The sequence below is a fragment of the Dipodascopsis tothii genome (assembly GCF_038497935.1).
Source record: "Dipodascopsis tothii strain CBS 759.85 unplaced genomic scaffold V1510scaffold_18, whole genome shotgun sequence".
Classification (NCBI taxonomy): domain Eukaryota; kingdom Fungi; phylum Ascomycota; class Lipomycetes; order Lipomycetales; family Lipomycetaceae; genus Neoaidaea; species Neoaidaea tothii.
Genome location: NW_027118002.1, coordinates 125,067 through 136,351, shown reverse-complemented (window position 1 = coordinate 136,351; position 11,285 = coordinate 125,067). Strand labels below are relative to the sequence as shown.

The 11,285-nt window shown below is 47.3% G+C and overlaps 4 protein-coding genes across 4 annotated transcripts; 2 read left to right on the top strand and 2 right to left on the bottom strand.

The window, feature by feature from the left end:
• Positions 1 to 58: 58 nt before the first annotated feature.
• V1510DRAFT_379327 (putative NIAM subunit of mitochondrial NADH:ubiquinone oxidoreductase) lies at positions 59 to 930 on the bottom strand. Its single transcript, XM_066931612.1, has 4 exons — positions 670 to 930; positions 485 to 583; positions 222 to 446; positions 59 to 188 (listed from the first exon to the last, which is right to left on the bottom strand). The coding sequence occupies exons 1-4, from the start codon at positions 787 to 789 to the stop codon at positions 156 to 158; spliced, it is 477 nt and encodes a 158-aa protein (XP_066788510.1). The 5' UTR covers positions 790 to 930; the 3' UTR covers positions 59 to 155.
• Positions 931 to 973: 43 nt separating this feature from the next.
• On the top strand, positions 974 to 5,574 carry V1510DRAFT_418147 (SNF2 family N-terminal domain-containing protein). The gene is made up of 3 exons (XM_066934080.1): positions 974 to 1,269; positions 1,319 to 1,965; positions 1,997 to 5,574. The coding sequence occupies exons 1-3, from the start codon at positions 1,227 to 1,229 to the stop codon at positions 5,198 to 5,200; spliced, it is 3,894 nt and encodes a 1,297-aa protein (XP_066788509.1). The 5' UTR covers positions 974 to 1,226; the 3' UTR covers positions 5,201 to 5,574.
• On the top strand, positions 5,575 to 6,018 carry V1510DRAFT_418146 (ribosome maturation protein). Its single transcript, XM_066934079.1, has one exon. It carries the CDS (start codon positions 5,593 to 5,595, stop codon positions 5,953 to 5,955), a length of 363 nt encoding a protein of 120 aa, XP_066788508.1. The 5' UTR covers positions 5,575 to 5,592; the 3' UTR covers positions 5,956 to 6,018.
• A 143-nt stretch (positions 6,019 to 6,161) lies between these two features.
• On the bottom strand, positions 6,162 to 9,304 carry V1510DRAFT_366377 (uncharacterized protein; the record flags this gene model as incomplete). Its single annotated transcript, XM_066931263.1, has 7 exons — positions 6,162 to 6,866; positions 7,062 to 7,808; positions 7,845 to 8,054; positions 8,088 to 8,165; positions 8,220 to 8,330; positions 8,359 to 8,706; positions 8,738 to 9,304. 7 exons carry the CDS (start codon positions 9,302 to 9,304, stop codon positions 6,162 to 6,164), a joined length of 2,766 nt encoding a protein of 921 aa, XP_066788507.1.
• Between the last annotated feature and the right edge of the window lie 1,981 nt (positions 9,305 to 11,285).

Genomic DNA, 11,285 nt, shown 5'->3' with positions numbered 1-11,285 from the left:
TGTGGTAAATGCATGTCTGTCTACAGACCGAAGCCGTAACGTAGGTAGCATTTTGGATATTTTGGGATATGTAATAAATTGTTTTTAGCTCTTCTATGACCCTGTGCATTTGTGAATATAGATACATTATCGATTGTTTGAATGCGTGTGCATGTCTAGTTGTAGTAGGTACCGTCATCGACACGGGCCTGACTGTTAGTAAAAGTAATTTTCGAACTTACAGCGACAATTTGGCTGCCATTTTCCACGCCACCAAGCTCTTTGTAAAGACCTTCTGGGAAAACTCTAGGTGCAGCAGGCGCATCGGGAGTAAAGTAAGAGGCAAAGACTCCAAAAGCACCAATCGAGAGGAAGAACGAGGCCAAGTAGCGGAATGCAGTCGAGTTGGGGACGTAGTCATGTACATCGGGGGACCACATGTTCAACATATCATCGTCCTCGTGAAGCTTGAGATATTAGCAATGCACAAACTAAAGCTGCTTACCGGCTCGTTGAAATTGCGACGAAGCTGCTGCTCATCGTACTTGGCTGTAGGGTCTCTCTTCTGTGCAAACTCATAAGGGTACTTCGGGTAGTCGCCAACCTGCGCATGTCAGTTCATGGTCATCACTCACACCAGAGCTTGCGAATACACTTCCGTTTCATTGGAAATCATCGCATTGAACCTACCAATCTGTCATCACTGTACGAAGCCCGCTGATGGATTTGGACTATCCGCGCAGCCGGGCGACCAGCCAGGATTGAACGGTGCGCTTTTAGCAGAGTGTCTGTCACCTTGATACGCAACATCTTTCCTGATGGTACAAACGCTGTAATACGTCAGTTGTAGTATTGGGTCAAGGATCTCAAGGATCTAAAATTGTTTCTGCCGCCCCAGTCTTGAACACTGAAAAACCATCTATACGCCATGCCATTGGCTCATTCAATACCTGTTAAAGGCAGGGTAATCTATATTGACCCTTCCAAAATTTCAAACTGAACGTATTGACGGTTATGCATCTAAACAGTAAAGGCACGTCAATAGGGTTATGTTGAAGGAAGCAGGGAGATTTTATCACTCTACATTTTTGCCATTGAATTATCTGTACAGCGACCTTTATTATCGATTTCTCACTGAAAACACGAATTCAAGAACCGAAATTCTGCGAGGAGCAAGAGGAAGTTACCGTCATCTGATAAATATACATGAAGGCATATATGGTAGAACGAGTACCATTTAATTGCGAATGGCGACCTCTAGAGTGACCAGAAGCTCTCGTAAATCGTCAGGTAAACGCGACCGCGACAGATCTATGACCAGAAAAACTAACGTCGAGAGATGGCATTGCTTTAGGTACACGGAAGGCTGAATCAGTCGCCAAAAGAAATAAAGGAAGTGGGAATCTACCAGCCATCGACCTCGAGCCCGCTGTGTCTGACGCGATCGCTGAGCCAGGCGAGCCAGCTCCGAAACGAATCAAGATCAAATATGGAATACCGCAACCAGTCATTTCACATCCGGCACATATTCCTAGACCCAAGGAGTTTGGCTCCTTGGAAGCCTATCTCAAGTCATTCAGATCTTTGGAGAATGAGGACGTGTCCGAGACGGTGTTCGACAGCAAAGTCAACGACGAGATTCAGATACGACAGCGCATAGACAACGCCAAAGCCGCTGGGAAGCTAGACAAACAGTCTAATGGCGGATGGACACCAGCTACTCTTCGCAAGCCATTTGAACCTCCTCGAAGTCTTGCTTTTAGAGACCATTTTATATCCCAAACGATATACTTTTCTAAGCTCGCAGCTGATGAGAGACGAAACCACATTTCTCGAGCCAGAAAGATCGCTGCAATGATACAAGTACATTTCAAGCGACTTTCCGGAGCAGACGAAAAAGAGCGTAAACTACAAGAAAAGCGGCTGCGGCAGCTGGCTAAGCGAACTGCCCACGAAGTGAAGCGGAAATGGAGATTGGCTGAGAAGGTATGCAATATTCTGACGACTCTAACAGCAGGTCGTGAGACAAAAATTTGCTTCCAGATTACAGGAGCAGCAGCGAATTGCTGGTCAAAAGCAACTTGACGATATACTCGACCATTCCAAGCAGCTTCTGGAAGCCCAGATCGATCACTCTGCAGAAAGGCACATGCTCGAGACGAGGGATGAAGATGACAACTCCATATTTGATGAGAGCGATTCGGACACCGTGATGGACTCGGAGCTGGACACGAGTAGTGCTGAAAGTGCCGGTGAAAATGACGAAGCGCTTGATCCTGATGATGGCTACTCCAGTGCTATAGATGCGGCCCCGGAGCATTCAGACACAGAGATACAAGAGGCTGCCGTCGATGGGACTACTATTTCAGCCTCAGAAGAGCTGGAAGTTTCAAATAGTACTGAGATCCTCAATATTCGCGCAGAGAATTACGACGCAAGTAAAATCGCTAAGACTGAGATCGAAACGCAGGTCATTAACGGTGCTATTGCTCAGCCCAAAGACGAGGCGGATCAGCTTATTAATGGGCAAGGCGATAACGAAACTTCAAGCAACGCAACTTCAGTCAATAACGAGGAGTTGAGTGGTCCAGATGTGAAGTCCGGAACCCCAGCAACCCCTGATTCGAGACCAGAGACGGCCAGCAACTTTGAAGAACCGCTCGATAAATCTGAAAAGCGACAATTGTCTCAAAGTAAAAGCCCGTCCGATTCGCGCTTCAAGATTGAAACACCTTTTTTGTTTCGGGGCAATCTACGAGAATATCAGCATCTCGGTTTAGATTGGCTCGCTGGTTTGTACAACAGCGACACTAACGGAATATTGGCTGATGAGATGGGTCTCGGGAAAACAATTCAAACTATTTCCCTATTATCCTATTTGGCTTGTGAAAAGCAAATCTGGGGACCTCATCTCATTGTTGTCCCTACGAGTGTTATGCTGAACTGGGAAATGGAGTTCAAGCGATTTGCTCCCGGGTTCAGAATCATGACGTATTACGGAAATCCTTCTCAACGCAAGGAAAAACGACGTGGCTGGAATAATGATGACTCGTGGGATGTTTGTATCACGTCCTACCAGCTCGTGATCCATGACCAGAATGCTTTCAGAAGAAAGCAGTGGCAATACTTGATACTGGACGAAGCTCATAATATCAAAAACTTCCGGTCTCAGCGTTGGCAGTCACTACTCAATTTTAAGACACACCGCCGGCTACTGCTGACAGGTACTCCTCTTCAAAATAATCTGATAGAGCTATGGTCGTTACTGTACTTCTTGATGCCATCGTCAAAAGAATTTTCAGAAGGGTTTGCTAGTTTGAAAAATTTCCAAGAATGGTTCGGCCATCCAGTCGATCGACTAATAGAAGGCACTTACGACGAGCAAGAAGATCCTCGAGGGACTATATCAAAATTGCATAAGGTTCTCCGTCCTTATTTGCTTCGTCGTTTAAAAGCAGATGTCGAGAAGCAGATGCCAGCGAAGTATGAACATCTGGTGTATTGCAAGCTATCAAAGCGCCAACGTTATCTTTATGATGATTTCATGTCACGAGCTCAAACAAGGGCAACTCTTGCTTCAGGGAATTTTTTGAGTATCATCAACTGTCTGATGCAACTTAGAAAGGTCTGCAATCACCCTGATCTCTTTGAAGTTCGGCCAATCGTCACATCCCTGGCTCTAGAGCGTTCAGTGGTTACTGACTACGAAATTGAAGAGCTCTTGGTTCGCAAACGGCTGCTTTCTGAAAGGCAAGAGGACAAGCTCAACCTTGATTTTTTAAACCTAAGAATCACAAGCGGAGAAGACCTATCAACTGTCGAAAGTTATAACTGTCTGCGGCTTTCGGCTACTGGTGACATTCTAAACGAAGTCAAGAACCTGGAAGCTGATATCGGCCCGGCTCCAGATGGCTCATTTAGTGATTCAAATGATTATCGTCGGACTACGATATACAGAAAAAAACTTAGCACTATCGATACATTAAAGCATCGCGCTTATGTGAACCGATTTAGATGCGCGCGCGCTCCAATTTATGGCAGAAACATACTGAGAACTTCCTGTCTGCAACCTCTGGCAAAGTGGCCAACTTGGGATAAACCAAGTCTGGTGGATGGGGCCATAGCGTCTTACGATGAAAGAGCCAAACGCTGTTCGGACCTGCTAGAAAAGTTCGGAACTATCACTCCTAAAGTTGTAGTGCTGAATATGCCTCATATTGTTTTCTCAAGCATACCTTCTCAACTGTTTGAGAACGTTCGACAGTCAGTGGAAAATCCGATGCACCAAGCACAGGTCAAGCTTTCAATTGCATTTCCAGACAAGAGACTGCTACAGTATGATTGCGGCAAGCTACAGAAATTAGCGGTACTATTGCGCGATTTGCAAGCCGGGGGTCATAGAGCCTTGATTTTCACACAAATGACAAAGGTGCTTGATATTCTAGAGCAATTTTTGAATATGTATGGATATCGGTATATGCGGTTGGACGGCGCCACAAAGATCGAGCAACGGCAACTTTTAACCGAACGGTTTAATTCAGACCGCAGTATTTTTGCTTTTATCCTTTCCACTCGGTCTGGTGGATTAGGCATCAATCTTACAGGTGCAGATACCGTCATATTCTATGACTCTGATTGGAATCCTTCAATGGACAAGCAATGCCAAGACCGCTGTCATCGAATCGGCCAGACCCAAGACGTACATATCTACCGCCTGGTTTCCGAGTATACAATTGAGTCGAACATTCTTCGGAAGGCGAATCAGAAGCGCATGCTTGACGATGTTGTTATTCAAGAGGGGGATTTCACGACAGACTACTTCTCAAAAACTTCGATAGACGCTATGCTAGGCCGGGAAACGACACTCTCTGATGACTCCGGAGTTCAGTCTGATGCAGGAAAGGATCGCAAGAGTGATCTCGAAAAACAACTGGCACTGGTAGAAGACGACGACGACGCAGCAGCAGCAAGTGTCGCTCTCAAGGAAGTCAACGTGGACACAGTTGACTTTGCCGAAGACGGACCTCCGCTCAATTCCCGCGATGACTCTCGACGCGAATCTAGCGCTATAGACAACTCACTTGAGGTCGATCATGAAAATTCGACTGTAGAGATGGACGTACTTGGAAAACCGGGCGATGAGGGAGATGATGATGGAATCGGCAGTGTCGACGACTACATGATTCGTTTCATAGAGCAAGGTTATTACTGGACAGCTTGATTGTCCTGACTATGTCTACTAATTATTGCATCAGTGTATTTTAGCATATTCTTTGTCGCATTCTACGCGTGTTCATAGCTTAGTTGATGTGTAAGAATTCGATTTGTATAATATTGGGATAAGTTGTATGCGTGTTTTTAAAGTTTCGCTCAAAACTTCGATTCTTTCTGTGCCATTTAGAGTAAAAACATAACGTCATTTCATCGACGGATCGGTCGCTGATGTACTTTCCGTTTTGGTCTACAACCGTTGAATCATCTCAACGATGATGGGACACTACTGAGGTTGTCTACGGCAACCCCTCAACGAGGATCGGCAGTCGGTGATTATAGAGCACCAATATAAATACGCCGCCATGGTCTCTCGTAACGATAAATCTAAATACAATCAACATGGCTATGCTCAACACTCGCGTTTCGTACAAGGGAGGCTCTCGTGTGATCTACAAAGGAGAGGCGGATGATTTTATTGTGATTATTTCCTCTCCCGAGGAGTACCAAAAATTTAAAAAGGACTCCTCTGTTCCTTTGGTCGACGTTGTAGATTCATTCAAGGTGTTTACTACGGACAGACATGGATCTCAAGGACTACTCAACGAGGCATCGAACCTTTCTCTAGAGAACGAGTTCGGGTCCTCTAAAGATGTCGATGTTGTGTCGAAGATTCTGCGAAGCGGCAATTTTCTGAGCCCCAATCCGAAGGATAAATCGTACAATTCTCGGAACGACTCGATGGGCTTCCGAGTTGGCTATTGATAGGCTCTACGTCTAATATTTGTGCACCACGATGTCATATAGTTAAAAACTGAATTCACACTATCTAATGAAGCTACCGTAAGGATATGTGGGAGTGGGACTGAAAATGGGTGGTATCAAAACAAAGCCCAAGGTATCGTAAAACGTAGACTAGATCGTAGCCCGGGTGGTATATGTAATATACGAGAGTCGAGACTAATTCAGAATCATGGCTCTTCTTTGAATAGAATTGATGAGATACGCTGATTGGCGACTCTCAATCTGCTGCTTAGGCGTCTCATTGGCATAGCATTGTCAAAGCCAGAATGCTTGCGAAGAGTGTTTCCGCGAATTGAGCCGGCCTTGTCGGTCTTCTCATACGGAAGGTCTGTAGCCATCGCAGACATGTCACATTTGTCCGATATGTTCTCCTCTTCAATGGTGTCAGCTTTCATGTTGGCCATAGCAGACATTTCATGCGCTTGTTGAACAGCACCGTGGTCGCGCTGGTAAAGCTGCTTAGCTCGGCCGCGGAATCCAGAAGATGCAAGGCTGGATACAGAGATTGACTTTGTGCTCACGCGTCGAGCCAGCCCACCCTTGAGACTTCCGAGGGTAGATAGTCGCCGTGCTAAGCTAGCAGTTCTTGAAGACGCGATCGAAGGTGCAGAGATGGACAAGGAAGAGGACTGCACGTCCTCGGAGGTCACAAAGGGCAGATCATCAGAAGACCATATGTTTCCGATATGACGCTGAGCCATTAATCGGTGAGAGCGTTTGATGTTCACGACAAATTGAGTAGGCGCGGAGATAGTCTCGGTGTTCGAGTTCTGGCTATTGAAGCCCATAGGAGTGTGTAACATAGTTGAACAGTACGATGATAGGACAGAGATTGATGGCGATGCCATCTTGTGTCTTGTAGATCCGAACGACTTGACAATTGAGGTAGTCGTATCGTTAGCTTGATTGGTAGACTCAGTGGCGGCAGATGGAGTGGGCAGATGCTCAAGACTCAGATCTTTCATCCCCAAGTAATCAAATGTAGGCTTGTCCATGTTTTCGGTAACAGTTTTGTCGCCATCAAATGTAGCAGACGATGCCGATGACGTGGTATTTCCGGACAGCACCGAAGAGGAGTGAGAAGAGGCATCCGAAGAGGGAGATGTAGTCAAAGGCGATGTTGACTGAGACTTCGCCTGAACGTAATTGACTTTCGAGTCATCGCCATATGTAGCTGCGTCGGTCGATGACTTGTCAGGCTGTGATCCATCCGCAAAAGAAACGGGGAAGTGGTTAATAAGAACATAAATAGGAGTCTTCAAGTAGTCCGTGCTACTTGATGAGTTCTGGATAATACTCGAGCGGCGAGAAAGTTTGCGTCCGGATATAGTGTTGTGACGGAACATATTAGCAACCCATAGAGGGCGTGCTCCTGCAGGAACCAGGACTGTCGGACCTTCACCCTGCGCGTACTGAATCGAGGCATCAAATTTCCAGGCGTAGTCCTCACCATTTGCAACACAGTTCTGGACCAGAATATGCGTTTTCCAAGCGTTCGCCTCCGCAGCAGACGCAGCGGTCATGAGCACTTCGTAAACACCAAAGTCGTACTCAAAAACAACCTTCCACGAATTGAGTGCTGATGTCTGCAGTCCCGTCTTGTTGTTGGCAGGCACAATCTTGGCGCAAGATAGCGAGATCAAGAACTTCACAACAAATTTGTCAGGTTTTTGGATATTAGCAATCACCAGGTATGACTTGAAAAGGAAGCACCCCATATACTGGTATCGCATGATATCGTCTTTTACCATCCAAACTATGTTTAGAGCACCGGACAGCACGGCCCGACCAAGGCACTGCGCTTCGAAGCCGATCTAAGCGTTAATATTAACTCCAATGATTGCCCGTACCTCTTGTTCAAACACCATCTTCTTCCATAGCTCTGTCGAGTTCATTCTGTTCTTGGCGACAGTATGATTGCAGTCCAGTTTATTCAGATTGTTCTTGATATCCTGCAGAGCGGATTGAAGCATCTGATTGGCCACGGGACTGTCCTCGTAGAGGGTATTGCGACAGAGCTCCTCCAGTATCAGACGATACTTCATGATGCGCACCGTCGGCTTGGGTCAGATCCTTCCATGCACATTTCTTACGTTGATTGCCAGCGACGCAAATGTGAGATCAGCATGGCGGTCCTCAGACTGGGAGGCATTCGCAGCATTTTCACACCCCTGACAAATCAGAATTAGACGACTGTAGCCAAAGATAGGACAAATGAGACGTACCTTGCTCCAATGGCGTTGGTAAGGATTCTCCGAGTCACGGTACCCCTTTAAGATCTCGATGACATTGTCGTAATTGATACAATACTGTTCATATAGTATCAAGTCCGAGATCTTTAATAGTCAGCTATCGAACTAAGACACTTGCCTTCTTCTGGATTAGCTGTCCAATCGTGCCGGCAACTATCGGCGATGACACCGAAACATCCGACCGACTCCACGTCGTCTCAGACACAAAGAGAGTGTTGGTGTGCAGGCCGTTTAGCGCTGTTATGACATCGTCCTTGAACTCGGATGACTGCGGTGTCACGTGTAACCGGGGAGGGGCATCTTTGTAGACCGCCGAGGATGAATACAAAGTCGGGTAAGCCGAGTGCAACGACGTCAAAAGCTCTTGATGAAACTCCACCAAAGCCCTGGCGCTCTCGCGGATTTCCGCAGAGACATCACGGACCATATGCCCACAAGCTTCCAGGGTCCCGAAATACGTCTTGGGTTAGCGCGAACTCAGATCAACTTACATTTGTCAGCATACGAAGGCCACTCATGTAAGATTCTTCCGTCGAAATCAGCTCTTCGATGCACAGCTTGCGGCGCTGGGAGCGCAGAAGAGTGGACGGGAGATCAGACTCATCCTCGTATTGAAACGTCCCAGAGATTGAAGGCAAAGATGTGATCTCTGAGTTCACGCGCTGGATAATGTGCAGGTTGGACACACTCGACGTCGTAGAGTTGTTTTGCGTAGGGCTACAGACGGACGAGCCTCTTACAGGGGAGACAGAATAGACAGTTGAACGAGCGTCATTGCTTTGCGTCTCGTACGCATCAGAAACTGATCCTGCTTGCCGAGTATATTCACGACAGATACGATCGCCTGGCACGCGATCTTGAAACTCACGGTCCTGTAGCTCGATTTGAGGCTCGACGTTATCAGGAGATTCACCGATCGATTTTGAGACAGTAAGAGTATCGTCAACCTCAGTTGGCGGAATATCAGCAGGCCTAGCGCTCTCTTGAGAGATGTCTTTGCGCTCGCCATCTTCAGCCTCCAATTGCGATTCTGGCTTAAGACACCCAAAGTTTGCCATAGAGGGCGTCACCGCGCTGACGAATTCACAAGTAGAGTCCGTAGACAACGTGTCAGACCGGCAGATTAGAGGGGCGGGCTTGATAGAGGGAGTACTTGCTTCCATCGAGTTCTTCGACGCGTCATAATCATCCTCTTGCGGAGTATGACCACGCTTGGATCCCGCACTATCATTGTATGTGCCGGTCAAATCATACTGCGCTGTGACGTCGTCAATGATAGGTGCTAATTGGGAGTAGGTCTCAGAGTCGAGATCCGGCAGCTCTCCGTCCGGATCAGCGGAGTTAGGATTTTCCACGGAGATCGCTTCTGAATCAGATACAATTGGCGGTATGTCACCATTCTCATTGCTGTCATCCCCATCGTAGCCGCTATTCTCTTCCTTCGTCAAACTCAGGGTCGTGCGGCTCGTGTTACTAGCATTTGTAAACATTGCCTCTGCGTGTTCATTTTCCTTGTTTTCTTCGCTGACCGGGCCTTCGCATACAGCGGCTTTGATGATCTCGCTGTGTGTCTGTATCAGATCCAAATTAGAGCCCGCCGAGGCTGACCGGCTGACTGGCAGTGCTGCAGCCTTCTCCGACCCGATGTTACCACTTTCGTCCTAATAATCAGCCAAATTCCCGTAGCGCGTCTCTTTTTTTAAGGGCGCTAATGTCACGACACATGAGTACGTAGTTAAGCTAGTGTGTACGAACCAGGCGGCGTGCAAGCGCTAACTGGAAGCTGTTATTTACCTGGATCTTGGCCGACGATGTGTCATCTCCTGACTGTATGTTGGCCAACTCTGCCAGCTCTGGATCAGCAGAGCACACGCTGGTTTCAGACTGGTAGCTTTCGTAGGTGGCCACTTTCTGCGGATCTGAAAGCAGCATCATGCTCGCGCTGTTGATTCCAGTAGTCGCCATCTCGGGCTTTGTAAAGACCACAGGGACGGCAAGTAACGACAGCAAATGAAGTTGCTATAGGCGGCCAGATCGAGTTTATTCTCGGTATTGGCTTGCGAACTGGCCGTCAATTCTGCTAAAAGGACTACGAAACATTGCAACACCGGCAGATTTGAATTCGATCTACACAGAGCAGACCAGCAGTCAAGTACATTGTGAGAGGCGATTTTTTCATGCAAGCACAGAAGAAGAGTACGAGCGCAGCAGATCAGGACCACCAGTTGGAATGGGGAGAGCTTTATCTAATCATATTTCAATTTTAATGACAGGGTTCTCATCTGGGTCGTCGTAAATCCGTACAGAGAGAGCTTCTGCGAACGTCTTGCAGGATGGCCAACGTACCTCAGCCGTACATCAGCCGCACCTCAGCCGTGCCTCAGCCGTGTGCATATACGTAGCAGCATAGCAACATACGCAAGAAGTGGAGATAGAGCCGCAGGCATTCACCTAACCTTAAACGCGTCACCACCATTCTGCAGCTGACCTGGCCTTACCTAACCTCTGTCGTACCGGTCGTTCAAGGAACCATGATCTCCGCTAAGCCTATGCATTTGGACATAGATGGTGCTACGTGTACTTTACGGATCTAAGACGGAGACGGCTCTACGAAGATCCGGGCACAAAGTTCTATACATGGCACCAAAGCGAGGCTACACGCGTCCCACAACTCTACGCGAACTCTACGCGATATAGGGCTTACTAGCAATCACCTGTCCAAGCTTCTAGAAACAATGGGTCGAGTCACAGAACTGTCATTTTTGTGCCGTTGTGCCCGCCTGTGCCATGTAAGTCCTTTAACAGCCACGAGCACACGAACACATAGCCAGAACATGAAGCAACCGGTTCTTTGCAGAACATGGAACGGCGGGTTTTTAGCTCGGTCTCGAATAAATCGTGTATCACCTAATCCTAAGACTACCGGAAAATATTCGGAGCTGGAAGGTCTATCAAGGCACATGCCACGATAATGAATACTGCGATATTGATGTCGGCCAACTTATTCGCCGACATCCGACATCGGGCCCGGTAAATTAA